Source organism: Panthera uncia, chromosome B1 (assembly GCF_023721935.1).
Source record: "Panthera uncia isolate 11264 chromosome B1, Puncia_PCG_1.0, whole genome shotgun sequence".
Taxonomy (NCBI): Eukaryota; Metazoa; Chordata; class Mammalia; order Carnivora; family Felidae; genus Panthera; species Panthera uncia.
In genome coordinates, this window is record NC_064811.1 from 17324252 (window position 1) to 17340219 (window position 15968).

The following is a 15968-nucleotide window of genomic DNA, read 5'->3' on the forward strand; positions in this document are numbered from 1 at the left end:
GTATCAAAGAATTAATTAAAAATCTAAGAGATGTACCCGAGCTTTAAAACTTCAGCTTTTGAGGCAGAGGACAGGACAGGACAGGACAGGACAGGAAAGGAAAGGAAAGGAAAGGAAAGGAAAGGAAAAAAAGGAAGAAGGAGAGAAAAGGAAAAAAAGGAAGGAAGGAAGGAAGGAAGGAAAGAAAGAAAGAAAGAAAAGGAAAGAAAGAAAGAAAGAAAGAAAGAAAGAAAGAAAGAAAGAAAGAAATACAAGGAAAGAAAGAAAGAAAGAGAGAAAGAGAGAGTGAAGGAAGTACAGGGAAAGAAAGAAAGAAAAAGAAAGAAAGAAAGAAAGAAAGAGAAGGAAATACAGGGAAAGAGAAAGAAAAGAAAGAAAGAAAGAAAGAAAGAGAAAGAAAGAAAAGGAAAGAGAGAAAGAAAGAAAGAAAGAAAGAAAGAAGAGAGAGACAGAGAGAGAGAAAAAGAGAGAAAAAGAGAGAAAGAAAGACAGGAAGAAAGAAAGAAAGAAAGAAAGAAAGAAAAAGAAAGAAGAGGGAGGGAAAGAAAGAAAGAAAGAAAGAAAGAAACAAACAAACAAACAAACAAACAGTAAGGAAATAGTAAGGAAAGGCCCTAACATAAAGACTGCCCCTTCTAGTTCTTTTGCCGAAGCTATAAATCCATCTGGAACCCAAGTCAATGAAAACAGTAGACTCCAGACTCTTTTTTGTTACTTGAGTCATAGCTATCCAAAAATATAACAGATTTTTCTCCATAAATGCCTCATTTTGCCAATTCCTGCACAGTCCTCAAAAACCAAAAATACAAAACCCTCAAGAAGAGATAATAAAAGCACTGAAATAAAAGTGCTGTGATACAGCCTCAAAAAAAGAAAAAAATGCAATTGGTTTCATTGATTTCCAGTTGTGAGTAAAGCTGTACACCAAATCAGTCTTCTATTTCAACACAGGAATATTGGCCATATACCTCTCCCCCTAAATTAAAGGGCTCACTGAAAAGTATTATGAGTTTGCTAAGAAACAGGAATCCTCTGTGGTCTTCTAACAGGTGATCCTAAGTCCCCTCCCTTCCTGCTACGGTGAACTCATCTCCCTGGTGAAGCCCCCTAACAGCTTTTTCAAAGTTAACATGAATGAAGTTGAAGAAACATTCCGAAAAGCTACAAAGAGACAGAACCAGACACAGACAACCCTCGTAACTAGACCTTCTACTGTAAATCCCGAATTTCATCCTGCACCCTATTCCCAGATTACTATTCTCTAAAATAGGATTTTATGCCATCTTCCCAGATAAATGTCCTTCAGTGCATTCCTATTGTTAAATCGGATCTAAGCCTCTATCTGCTTCTCATACGCTCCCATATAAAGTTCTATTATAAGGGCGCCTGGGTGGCTCAGTTGGTTAAGCACGTGACTTGGGCTCAGATCATGATCTCACATTCATGGGTTCAAGCCCTGCACTGGGCTCTGTGCAGACAGCTCAGAGCCTGAAGCCTGCTTCAGATTTGGTGTCTCCTTCTCTCTCTGCCCCTCCCCTACTTGCAGTCTATCTCTGACTCTCAAAAAATAAAATAAAAAAAGCATTAAGAAAAAATTAAAGTTCTATTATTATAGGCCTTACTTCTAGTTATTCCCAAACAGAACCTCTTCTTCATTTTAAAAAATTAAAATTAAAATTAAAAAAAAAAATGGCATTTGAGGGCTTATACAAAGTTCTTCTGCATTTATATCATGTGTAAATTTTGAGATAGATACAGACAATTCAAATTGTAATTCATCTTTGTAATAACCTTGAGGTATATTAACCTATATTAACAGATGAAAAATAATCGAAAAGCTCACAAAAGTTAACTCACCCCAAATCACAAAGTCAGAGGCATCACAATTCAAATGGCTATTTTATTCTTCACACCAGTGGCCTTCCCCTTGACAACGGCTTTGCTCCTATTTCTACTTTCATGCATCATTTGTTCCGCTTCTTTTCCTTTCTAACTAACCAAATCTTTACAATCTCTGGGCCATCAGCTCACGTTTTACCTCTTCGAGGAAATTTATCCAGACTGGCAAAGCTTCCGACCATCCCTCTCCACACGAACATGTCCTCTGAGGCACATACCACATTGTGTGGCTCTGTGTGTACATGTGTGCGTGCGCACAGTAACAGAGTATTAAGTTCTGAGGACAATATGTCTCCAGGATTGAATTTCCAGCTATCTGCTTCTCCTTCTATAATCCCAACAGTTGCTACTTTACTATTAAACATGTCACGGGTATCTATAAATATCTGAGCAATAGTTCACATGCTTTCTTACATTTTAATAGAAAAGCGTACTTACAGCCTAACCAGATTGGTGAGTCCTCGAAATATGTCTGCATTCAGACATCCTATTCGATTGTTTGTCAGATCCCTAAGGAGAAAGGGGAAAGAAAAAATATCTTCAATGCGTTCTCTTGGTTAATGAAGATTTCATACATTCAATATTCAGGAACAGCACTCAGGTAACATACAAGATCTTTTCAGCATCTCTGAGAAGTTTACCTACCTCAAGTGAGTTAAGGGTAGCACTGAGAAAAACGAAGTCTTGCTTTCACTTATTTCTGGCACTTACAGACTACACGCTTGTCTATAGGTGCCCTCTGTATTTCAAGCATTTACTCCTATAAAATGACTCAAGATAAAACTGGAGTGGTAAAAAGGAGATTCCATCTACCTTACTGTCTGTGATAGAATTCCTTAGATGGCCTACACAGTTGACGACGCTGGAGAAGTTAGGGACAGAGCTCAGTCTCAGCGAACATCTAACAGACAATAAAGGGGCAAATAACCAAAATATTTGAACTTTTATTTCCTCAAGAATACCTGAAACTTACTGCTTTCTAATGTCATTCCTTAAACAGTCAGAAGTTTTGAGTGTATTGAGAAAACGGAATTAGCTCTTACTCCACGGATCTATCATTCAGTCTCTAAGCCAAATTACTTCAGCAATAGCTAGGTAACAGCCTAGTTATTTTTTCCCTTCACTATTAACTAATAGTTACGGTCGAATACTACTTTCTAAATATGTTTTTCTCCTCAGTCCATGAAACGTTTTCCTTTTTATCTACGTAAAATGTTTAGTAGATATTGTTTTCTTCTGCACTGTGTTCTTTCCTCACACCACAGTGAATACAATTTTACATTTTAATCAGATTACATTTAAAAAAATTATTTTTAACATTTATTTTTAATTTTTTTTAATGTTTATTTATTCTTGAGAAATATAGAGACAGAGTGTGAGGGGGACAGGGCAGAGAAAGAGGGAGACACAGAATCTGAAGCAGGCTCCAGGATCTGTGCTACCAGCACAGAGCCCCGTATGGGACTCGAACTCACAAGCCTTGAGATCATGACCTGAGCCAAAGTGGGATGCTTAACTGACTGAGCCACCCAGACACCCCAAGCATTTATTTATTTTTGAGAGAGAGAGAGAGAGAGCACAAGCAGGGGAAGAGCAGATAGAGAGGAGACACAGAATCTGAAGCAGTCTCCAGGCTCCAAGCTGTCAGCACAGAGCCCGATGCGGGGCTCGAACTCACAAACTGCGAGATCATGACTTGAGCCAAAGTCAGATGCTTAAAAGGCAACTGAGCCACCCAGGCACCCCTGGGAAACCGCATTTTAATTGGGAGATAATAATTGACAATTTCTGTAACCTTCAAATAACATAGCATGGCTTTCAGCATTTTTTCCATCACAAGACTTAGTAAACTATATACAAGAAAACCCTAAAACAATGAATCTTAATTTTTATCAGTTTTTAGATTTGGAACCATAATGTCTGTCTTATTCTTTGTAATGGAAAAGTACCTATTCTTTGAGCCACACTCTCAGCTACTCTTTAGAGAAGGAATCTGTACCAGCCGTTTCTAAACTAAAACTGTTGGATTCTCAACCGTATGCTTGGTAACAGCAGAAACTTTATTAGCCAGACTAGAAATTAGAAATGGTAAGGATCTAACATCTGAACCAGGTACTTACTCGCCAAGTGTCTCCCTTAGATAGTCCAAAAGCTAGCTTAGGTAATCCTGAGGTTCCCTGACTTTACAGCTTTGCCTTCTCTATCTTACAGCAACTTTTGATAAAAGAATCTTAAGCCATTCAAAACTGAAACTTTATTTGTGCCTGCTGGGCTCCAGGACCCTGCTCCTCACAATGTTAAAGTGAAGTATTTAATCCTGTGGGACTTTTTTTATTCCAGCCGATTTTCCTTTTATTTCTGGGTTTTACTGTTTAAGAAAATTAGGCATCATTTTGTGAATTGTTGCTTAAGCAAGCATTTCTGGGCTCTATTCATTATCTTGTCTCTCTTCTGAGCTTTAACTGGTGTAATTACCACTGATTCTTTGGGAAACAATTTCATTATAGCTATACCTATTTAAAATAGTATTTAGGTATTGATAATGGGTTTCCATTTAGATGGAGAATCAGCCTGAATGTGTTGATAAAGCAAAAGACAAACTGAATGGGTCTGGGTTTTACCTACTTTTGGTAGTTTATTCTTCAGAAAGCCACTTAATCTTCCTGATTCAAATTATCTATAAAATAAAGGCAAAGGCACGGTACACTTACAAAAACACTTTATGTGTGGCTGTCGAGGGAGATGCACAATTGAAATGAATGATTTAGGGCCTCATAAGAAGCAGCGCCTGTATCCATAAGCAACTAGCAAACGTTACTAACACAGAATGTGTTTGTTTCTCATTGAGTTTCATACAGGATGCTCTCAGCCAGCAAACCGTATACCGTAAGTTCCATTACAAGTCAGCTGTTTGAAATTAAGAATGTATCTTCTAGTGGGAAGATTATTATAAATGGCAATTACCTTCCTGGGCAAGAACACAAGAGACTACTTAATGTGTAATGCAATAAAGAAATGCTCAGGCAATGCAGGGGGCAATATTAGTAATTAAATGTTACCAATCAAGAAACTTATTTATTTATTTTGGATGGAAGTACTTGAGAAATTATTTACTAAAGGATAAAGAACTAGACAGAGAATCTAAGATATTCTGCATTATCCTTAAAACAGCCTGATGAAACTGCTTTTTTATTCACAGTCAAGTTCCCTTCAATTCCCATCTCTACATGGAGATATTATTAGCATTTATCTTCCTAAAAAAAGAGCTTCCCTCCCAAAAGGCTGGGATCCAGTGGTGTCAATCACAGAGGGAGAGAAGTTGTCTTATCTGGCAGTATGAGGTCACACCCCACCCACAGAGGGAAAAAAAAGCTGGAGGGAAAGCTATTCTAGAAGTTCCCCAACTTTAGCATCAGAATCGCCAGGAGGGAAAAATAAAACAAAGATGGTTCAGCCTCCGCCCCAATTTCTGATAGGGTGAGTCTAATACCAGCTCTCTCGCTTCCTACTTGAGGACTCCCGTTCCTACACCTGGATTCAAACTGACCCATCCAAACATGGTGTCCGTGTGCACCTGGTAAGAAGCACAAAGAAAGGGCCTCAGTAATAAAACAAGCGTATTAAGCTGCTGCTCCTCTCCCCAGTGACCGGTTTAGAGGTGCCTGCAGCCCTTCAATGGCCAAGTTCCACACCCTCGTCTGGGTCGGAACGGCTGAGTCCTAGAAGCTCTTGGAGCTACACTGTAGCTACTGCTCCAGCTCTCTATAAGAAGATCCCAAGCCCACATCCAGGCTCCTGGTCGGTGTATATGATTCCACTAGTCTGCCAACCCCTCTAGGGATTCCTGAGTTACCTGTGTATCTCGGAGCTGGGCTCACTGTTGAGCACCCACAACAGACTCCATTTTTGTTTAACGGAACTGATGGTGGTCTCTGTCTCACCACCTGATCCACTGCTGTGCTCAGTTACTACTTTTACTGGGCTGGAAACCTAACTCTACACCTTGATCCTCTGCAACTCTGATGCCCCACGTAATGCCCCTCCCCTCCAATGCTTATCTTCCTTATCCAGAACTCCAGCCTCCATTAACACCACTGACCTACTCCAGAAGGGCCAGTTTTTCTGACTTGTCTTGTTAAAAAGCCTTAACTGGAAAATAATGGAGAGCAAAGTGCACGAGGAAGAAAACTGATCAGGGGCAAGACCTCCTCCAGACATCCCTGGGCGTCCTGAGTGCACGCATGGCTGATAAAAACAATGAACCACCATCTAGGGCCCTCAACGAAAACCATGGTAATAAAATTTCCTCCTACAGAGTCTGACTGAGATTTTAAACAATTTTACAGAATGAAGAAAGAGAGAATCCTTTAACTCCTACTATGCTTCATCTTCCAGAATTCTGAACACTAAGAAACCCAAGAGAGGAGACTGAGAGGAAGGGTTTCAGAGGATACGTTTTAGACGAAAAAAAAATTTATTTGTAAAAGTAATTTTTTTAAATATGCAAAAGTAGCATGGCCAACTCTTACAACTGGCTCTGACTGTAAAAAGGAACGAGTTTTGAATGAGAGAATGATAGATACCGAACATTAAAAATATTGGGAGGGAAGGTCACTGCCAGCATTTAAGTCGTGACATGATTCAACTAAGAACAAACAGAGCTGATTTTACTATACAAATAATATGGAAAACAAAGACATAAAAAAAAAAAAAAAATGAACAGGCACCCTCAATACCTTAAAAATGTTAAATAATAAAAGAGTATGATAGGGGTGCCTGGCTGGCTCAGCCCGTAGAGGATGCAACTCTTGATCTCAGGGTTGTGAGTTCAAGACCCACATTTGGTATAGAGATTACTTAAAAATTAAATCTTAAAAAAAAATAAAAGAGTATGATAAAACCAAAAAAAAAAAAAAGAGAGAGAGAGAGAGAGAGAGGGACAGAGGGAGGAATGAAAGCAGGTCTCATCCCCAATATCCTTTGTCCCCACCACTCTGTGCTTAACCGGTTTCTCCTTCGGGCCATTAGAAATACGATGTCAACTCTGTATTCAAAAAGTCCTCCTAGCCCCACACTTTTTTTTAATGTTTATTTTTATTCTGAGAGATAGAGAAAGTGCAGCAGGGGAGGACAGACAAGAGAGGGAGAGGGAGAGAACCCCAAGCAGGCTCTGTGCTGTCAGTGTAGACTGGGCGCGATCTCAACCGTGATGAGCCAAAATCAAAGTCAGACCGAGCCACCCAGGCACTCCTAGCTCGCCCTGTCTGAAGAGATTCAGAGTTCTTTAACGTGGCAGGTCATCAAAAGCCTGCCAAACTTAATCCCTCCATGACCAGCCCAACTTCCAAAACTCATCTTTTCCTGCTATATACTTCATGCTCTGGCCAAAGAACTCAACCCCAAGAGACATATTCTCCCACATTGTCCATTCTGCTTAGAACACCCATTTTGTTATTCCTCAGTATGTATTATTCATCCCTCAGGAGCCAGGTCAAATCTGAAGGTCAACTGCTCCTGTGACAAGCCATTCCCCTCCCAGGTGGCCGCTCCTGTCATTGGTGGATTATTATTGCTATAACTTTACCTGTGACAGCTCACATGTGCCTGTGTTAGGGTATATTTTCATTGTCTACTTGCCCCCAAGAGTCTGTGAGCTCTTCCCAGGAAGTCAGACCATGGTAAGCAGCCAGTACTTAATAATAATTAAGCTCACATGCTCAAATATGAGCTCACGGGGCAGCTGTGAAAACAGCAAAATAAGGGGTGAGGGGAGTTATTTAGCCTCAAAAGTACTAAAAACCTGCTCTGTAGGTTTTGAAATAATAATACACAGATAAAATATACATGCTAATAGTTAAGACTTTGAATCATTAATCGAAAGGGGCCTCAACTGATATGGATATACAACAGACGGAGCTTGAATGCAGTTATAACTTAAAATCCTTCCTTCACATATTACATATTATGATCATTGGCAAAGCCAGTAATCATTTTATTAGCATATGAAGGACACAACCATCTCCCATAAAACAAATCAAATGACTGTACAAATTAACCACTTTTTACACGACTTCTATTATCTTTTCTCCCACCAATCCCCCCAATCACGGTCCTGGCTAGTTAACTAAAAATTGTTAAAAACCCACCTTCTTTAATCATGGTAAAGCTTAAAGTAGGTCAACAGTTACTTTAAAAAGAAGAATTTAAATTCATAGGCAAACAATTCAAATACTTACAATCTTTTTAGCGATGACAGTCCCCAAAAGGCACCTGGATCTATGCTACTTATAAGATTGTTTCGGAGGTCCCTGTTAGAAATAAAAGTTATTCATGTATCAGCACTGCAACAAATAGTTAGGCAAACTACACTTATCTGCTATACAGAAAACAACAATGGGAGGAAATTAACGCCAAAAAGGTTAACCCCAGCAGTAAGGAGTAGAGCCAGAATTCAAATTCAAGAAATCTGGTTCCAAAATCACTTTTTTGGTGAATACAATAAAGGCATATGTCAAAAAAAGATATGTATGTCCTTACTACTATTCAAATTCAAAGTTATAACTAAACTACAATCCTATACATTATTTCTACAATTTCTTCCTTAGTATGCTATACTTCAGTTATCGAAAGAAATCAGAGATTATATGTGGGAACATAATTAAACTTAATTTTTAAAAACCATTTTCAAAAATACACGCTCTAACGTTCATGTCATTTGGTTTTTCAGATTTTTCCCTCCCTGAGCTTCTATGGTTAGGATTCCTGTAAAATAAAAATGTGATAATTCACAATATGTATCTCAAAGCAAAGATCCACCAGCCCCCAAGGCAATGAATGGCAGCTGATGGCATGCACAATTTACTCCCAGGGTCAAGTGCACAGCCACGCCATGCCAGCGCATCGCCACTGGGGGGCCGGTGGTGAACGCCACAGCCACATCCCTCCACCCAAGGGGATCTGAGCCACCTGCTAATAAGGCTGCTGCTCTCCAGTGGGTGCCTGGGCCCAGCTGGGGACTCAAGTTGCCCCCTACAGATGTTCACACCGACCTCAAAGACAGCTGACAGTCAACTACAGGAGGACTTAGAAAAGCAGAAGAGCAGCCCATTTTTCCTGACCACATTCCTGCCAGTGGCTGGCCCACACTGGAGCTTTGCCAGACCCTCGAGCCAGACTCACTCATAACCTTGCCCACTGAAGTCCCAAGTGGTTTCCAGTCATCTCTCAGGGCACCGGATGTCAGACTAAGGACAGAAACTCTCTGCAACTTCTCCCGCCCTTCCCTTCTTCCTTCTTCCCCTAACAATGGCAACACTGCCCTTTGCACATGTGACACAATTATACGTGGCACAGGGATGCACACAGAGTTAGGGAAACAAGACAGAAATGCAGAGCAACACCAAGATAAAACCTAGCAGGGCAGGTGCCACCTCAAAGGATCCTTCAGTCCCTTACTTACTGGAGATTTAAAAGGCCTTCCTGGAAGTAGATCTTGGACCACTGGTGCCACCTGTTATCATGACACTGAGGTGACAGGTCTCTGGGACCTTTATGACTATTGCTCCATCATGGGATTTTAGCCTGAGCCCAGGCAGTCTATAAATTAGAGGAGAACCCTATGTTTGACTTTTCAAACTGCTCTAACTCAGAAAGCGTGTGACTTCCCTTGCCTGCTTGTGTTTAAGAAAAGACCCCCGAGGAAGTCTTACTGTATGTAGTGAACGCTGAGCCACGGATTTTCTTCCATCCAGTGAAGGAAGGCACATTCAATTTCACTGTCCCATCAGCTAATGAAAACTGGGATCTGGCCTGCTTCATAACATGCTGGGTTTTTTTTTTTCCAACAGCTCATTCCAACTATTGCCATATACCAGTTACAAAGCTGGGGTTAGTTTCTGAACACGTTTTCTGGAAATTTCACAAAAACATCCTGATAAGACTGGCCCTATGCACAACATGGTAGTAGTCATTCACTTACTCTAAGCCCGCCATTCTTTTTTTTTTTTTTTTTTTTTAAATGTTTATTTTTGAGAGAGACAGAGTGTAAGCCAGGGAGGGGTAGAGAGAGGGAGAGACAGAATCCAAAGCAGGCTCCAGGCTCCGAGCTGTCAGCACAGAGCCCAATGCGGGGCTCGAACTCACAAGCCGTGAGATCATGACCTGAGCTGAAGTCAGATGCTTAACCGACCGAGCCACCCACTGGCCCCAAAGTCCGCCATTCTTGATACGTCGCTGACACTGGCCTCCCACACTCTCCGTGCTGTTTAATATGGGGTGACAGACACTGACCAGAAACTCTCAGTAACGCTTCTCTGGAAGTGCAGTCTGTGAATTCTGGGAGCAGCATGCTCTCCAGCAAATCCTGTTCTGCCTTTCTTGGGTCTTAACTCCCATTGTAACACATCAGGTACTCTTCTGGAGGAACAGTTTCAATTCTACCCTCCTCCCCAAATCAGAGCCAGGTTTTTCTAACTAAAACTGAACCACCACCACCACCCCAGTAATCCGCAATCTTTTTAATTTATTTTTTTATTTTTTTTTTTAAATCTATTCATTTTAGAGAGACAGAGTGCAAGCAGGAGAGGGGCAGAGAGGGAGGGAGACACAGAATCCAAAGCAGGCTCTGAGCTCTGAGCTGTCAGCACAGAGTATAATGCAGGGCTCGAACTCCTGAACTGTGAGATTACAACCTGAGCTGAAGCCGGATGCTTAACTGACTGAGCCACCCAGGCACCCCTGCAATCCCTTTTTAAAAAATAACTATTACACATAAAATCTATGCTTGGATTACCATTACTAAGTAAGAGTATTTCATTAATCAGAGCTCAGATGTTATATTCCACAAGAAAACTGCTTTGCCAAAGCAGGCAGCTGACCTTTTTGGTTTTTTGCACCATAGCCTCAAAGACATTTTTTTTGTAAATAAAGTAACCCAAACTATCTGAAAAGGCCAGGTAGCTTCACAAAATGTAATTGGATGATAATAAAAGTTTCAAAAGATATTCAGGTCAATTCACGAATCCTACCCTTTTCTGGAACTTCCAACCAGCTTTTAGGTCCTCTAAACTAGGAGTGAAAAAGAGGTCTTTGGTGCAACGATTTCCACAGAAAATCAGGGAGAGAATAAGTTCCAACTACAAACGCCATGCCCCCAGCATCCCTTATCCCCAAACTCCTGCCCAGGGCAGACGGATACTAAGGCAGATTGTGACACCAGGGTCCAGACCTGTACCTCCCCCCACACGCCTCTCTGTCCTGTGGGCTCTCTCCTGGCTAGCTCCTAAGGGCCACTCCAGGGAAGTCAGAAGTGAAGGGTGTGACTGGCCCGAGAAGAGCTCCTGCCCCATGAGAGAGGCGAGTGGGAGAATCCTCTGCCTCCAGGGGGATGAGGGTGACATGTGTCCGTGCAGCTCCCAGTGGTCCGGGTCCAGGCTCAGTTCCCTGCAACAAAGCTGCTCACAAAGGCACTAGGCGTTGGCTTCCTCCCTTCCCTCCCTAATTTGTGAGCTTTCTGGGACCACCTCTCAAATAAACCACCTGAACTCAAACTTCATCTCAGGACCAGCTTCTGGGGAAACTCAGGTTAAGACACTGGCCCAATGGGAGCACCAGGGAGGCTGAGTCAGTTAAGTGTCTGACTTGATCTCAGTTCAGGTTATGATCTCACGGTTTGTGGGTTCGAGCCCCCCATCGGGCTCTGTGCTGATGGCACGGAGCCTGCTTGGGATCTGTGTCTCCCTCTCCCTCTCTGCCCCTCCCCAGCTTGTGTTCTTTCTCTCTCTCTCTCTGAAAATAAATTAATTGACTAAAAAAAAAAAAAAAAAAAAAAAAAAGATACTGGCCCAGTAATGTGAAACCCACCAGTACTCGGCCAAGTGTTAACATCAGTGCAGAAACCTAAGGAGACACTCTACCCATCTGCTCCATTTTGAGGGCACACAGCAGAAAAGGAAAGACTTAGTCATTCAAAAATTCAAAAACTTAAGTTAAAAGAAAAAAATAAAATTCATTCCTAAGGAAAAAGGAATTCAAAAACTTTGGAGTAGATGGAGGTGAGAAAGGAGAGCTAGCATGAAAGGTTCCGGAATTTAACAATGAGAACTCAAACTATGACTGCTATCAATCATTTAATGTTTAGTCATTGTGCTAAACATTTTTTTGGTTTTTGGTTTTTTGGTTTTTTTTTAGTTTTGGTTTTTTGGGTTTGTTTTGTTTTGTTTTGTTTTTTTTGCTGCCTTCTCCCTTGCTCTTCTCACAGACCTACTTCTTTCACACACCATATAGGACGGACAGTGCCCCAGAGCCCCCAATACCACCCTTCCAGGTATGGCATTTGATCAACCTCCATCCAGATTCTTCAAACACTGTGGTCTCAGTAAATGGTATGATTACATGACCCTGGTCCAACTAAACCTAGGGCCTGGGGTAGGGAGGAAGAGACAGACGGGGATTGGGAATGGCCATTTGCAGTGGTTTGATTAGAGGTCAAGAGGTAACCTTAGAGCCCTCTTGCTTCTATGATATAAGAGCCTGGCTAGGGGGTGCCTGGGTGACTCAGTCAACAGAGCACACAACTCTTGATCTCAGTGTCATAAGTTCAAGCCCCATTTGGGCATTGAGACTATTTAAAAAAAAAAAAAAAAAAGTAAATAAGAGCCTGTCTAATGAAGCCAAAAGATAGGAAAAGAGAATTAATGCTGAGCCCCTGGATCCAGTTAAGCCTGAAGTCCAGCTCTAACTCTCTGGGCTCCTCAGTTACACAAGTCACTAATTTCAGCAAGTTGTTGTCTGTCACCTGTCATCCCATTAAGAATTCACAACCAATCCTAGGACACACGACTGTTGCTACAGCAAAAAAGATTATGAAACCAGGCCAAGTTCTTGGTATTAATAAGTGGCCAAGCCAGAATTCAGGATTTAAACACATCTTTCTCATTGATACAGTGGAGATTTTCTAAAGGAACTGAGTTAATTTACACCTAGAGCAAGAGGGAGACATATAAAGCAAACATGCCAAAAAGTTGATAATGGTTAAATCAAGGTGCTGGACATAATGTTCCTTCAAATTCTGGGTTTGATAAATTTTATAATACGAAAAAAAGTTATCAGATGTGCTATCGTCCAGCCTTCCAATGACGCACAGAGCCATGCACCTCTCTCTCCTCCTCTCCACTGTGACCCCCACACAGTTCCGGCTGGTGCCCTGGTTTCTCTCATCCACTCTCCATTTAAAGTGATCTTCCTAAGCATAAACCTGAATGTGTCTCTGTGCTGGAGAAAACATCTGAAAGCTCTAGTTCCCTCAGAATGAAGTCCAAACTCTTTAACTTCCAAGGTCCTCCATGGCCCTGGCCCTCTTTCTTTCCTACCCTAACTCTGACTTCCCATGCTGTCCCAGACATTGCTTTAACCCTCATCTGGTCTCTCTCTCTCTTCATATTACTAGTCATATTTCAAGATGTTTCTATGAAGAGTCCTATTTCTCTCACCTCTAGACCTTGGCACGTGGTTGCTCTGTCACTGATACACATCCCAATAGCCCCCAACATCTACCCTTACCTCCATCCTGGTTTTCTTGCATAACTCCTACTCATTCTTTACACCTTGAACAGCATTCCTGTTTCTAGAAAAATATCTGTGAACAACAGTGCCCTGTACTTGCCCTGATGTGGCCCTCAGGTCTCTCTACTGATTGCTTCAACCACCTTCACTGAGAGACCAGAAGTTCCACAGGGGCAGAGTCCACGTCTGTCTATTCAGTGAGAGGGACAGACACACAATATAGAGTATAGATGGAATTGATATGGTCTGAATGTTTGTGTCCTCCAAAAATTCATATTGAAATCCTAACTCCCAAAGCGATGGAATTAGGAGGTGTGGCCTCTGAGAGGTGATTAGGTCATGAGGGCACAGACCTAATGAATGAGATTGATGCCCTTATAAAAGAGACCCCAGAGAGCTTCCTCCTCCCGTTTCACCAAGTGAGGGGACAGTCAACCAAGAAGCTGTCTCACTAAACAATAAATCTGCAGGCACCTTGATCTTGCACCTCCCGGCCAGCCTCCAAAACTAAATGTTTGTTGAAAAATAAATCTGTGTTGTTTGCAAGCTACCCAGTTTGTGGTATTTTGTGATAGCAGCCAAAATGGACAAAGACAGATGATAAATGGATTAGAAAAATTTTTTTTCAAAAAGTAAACCATAGCTGAGAGACAGAATTCCATTAGCTAACCTTCACTATAAAAATCTTTTTGGTAAATTACGGTTAGCTACAGAATCATTATGATATTCATAAACTCAGGCAACAGAGAGACGGCTGCATCGCATTCATAACCACTTACATTTCTTAATACAGGCAGAGGGTCATGATGCCTGCAATTGACCTTCAAGTAATTCAGCAAACATGTCTATGTGTACACATGTTCCAGTATAAAGAAAAAAAAAAAAATGACAGCAAATCATTACTTCTTCTTGCATGCAGGTTAAGTGACTTGGTGATATGGGAGATTACTACATGATTCTTTAAATTTTTCTGTATGATTATAAATTTTCATTATAAAAATCATTTTTTATCCCCAGAAAATACAATTAATCATTAGGCCCAACTTTTTAGTCCCTATCTCCCCCCAGCCCAACTGTCCACAATCCTACACCTCAAAGAGAAACAATATTTTGGGAGAAAATTCGATCGGCATGTTTTTGTGTTTTTTTAAGCGTTTATTTATTTTGAAAGAGAGAGCACTCGTGCAGGGTAGGGGCAGAGAGAAAGGGAGAGAGAGAATTCCAAGCAGGCTTTGCACTGTCAGCACAGACCCCCAACACAGGGCTCGAACCCACAAATAGTGAGATCAAGACCTGGGCCGAATCAAGAGTCAAACACTTAACACACTGAGCCACCCAAGCGCCCCCAATTGGAGCTAAAAAGCTCTGCAAACAAATATATGTCAGTTTCATTTTTTAAAAACATAGGTTTCCCTTTTCATATTTTAAACCGCATCTACAACAAGTACTGATTTAGCTACCACAGTACATAAATTTGTGGTCAATGATGTACTACATGTGTTTCTACATTATACCTCTCATGAATAACGGAGTACTGTAATATGATTTAAAGATACGCTTTTCCTTTAATAATAAACACGCCTTGACATATTATATAATACTTACTAATAGTCATATTAATCAGGCATTGCCAAACGATATTTATAGTCAGATTCTCTCGTTTAACATCTCTCCTCTTTCTTACCAAACACAGCTTCCCTAGGGAACAGGAGTCTAACTTTAGGGTCTATAGCTAAATCTAAATATGTTGGGTCATTAAAAAATAAATGAAAAGTGCACAAGAATTGCTTTAACAAAATCAAAGGAGTATTTTAACAGTGCTTGGAAAAAGAACACACTTCTTTAGGAAAGAATGCCAAGCGTATCAGAAAAGATGCTTTTTAACTGAAGTATCCGAAATTTCTACTCAAAAAGGCCTCAGCAATAAAGGAAATTCTCTGGCATTAAGGGAAATCAAGACACAGGACAGGCTAAGTGGTCAGTTCCAACCACCTCTGGAGTCTGCCCTTCTCAGAATGTCAACTTGGCCTTCGGGCTGACCCTCAACCATGATAGGATATCCCAAGGTCCACAAATTATCTCCAAGCACAAAGTCATGAAAAAGAGTGAATTCTTTCCTCCTGTAATTCCTTAGGAGCCACACCTCTTTCTCACAGCTAAATACCCCTCATCACTCTTACTGGCTCAGGCTAGCTCTAGCAATAGCTACAAAGAGATGCCATCATGACCTGGACCCATCTTTTGGGGTGGAATGGAAAGTGGGGAGTTAAACACATTCCCTGGTATGTAATTTTAGTGTCAGTAATTAGACTACAGAGGAGTGTCACTAAATAGTGGCAAATAAGAAGAATCACAATACTCTAAAATGAGTATGTGTACCCAGGCCAGTTTTAATATATCAGAAAGAGAGAGAGAGAGAGAGAGAGAATTAATCCTCTTAAGAAGCTATTCTTCAAACAGGGGCGCCTGGGTGGCTCAGTTGGTTAAGTGTCCAACTTTGCCTGAGG

At 41.2% G+C, this 15968-nt stretch overlaps 1 protein-coding gene across 1 annotated transcript in view; it reads right to left on the reverse strand.

The window, feature by feature from the left end:
- ADGRA3 (adhesion G protein-coupled receptor A3) overlaps positions 1 to 15968 on the reverse strand; it is a 134326-nt gene that overhangs the window by 77205 nt on the left and 41153 nt on the right. The window contains exons 5-6 of the mRNA XM_049630007.1: positions 8136 to 8207; positions 2338 to 2409 (exon numbers count right to left, since the gene is read on the reverse strand). Of these exons, the coding sequence (XP_049485964.1) occupies positions 2338 to 2409; positions 8136 to 8207 (144 nt within the window). The remainder of the gene's footprint in view (positions 1 to 2337; positions 2410 to 8135; positions 8208 to 15968) is intronic.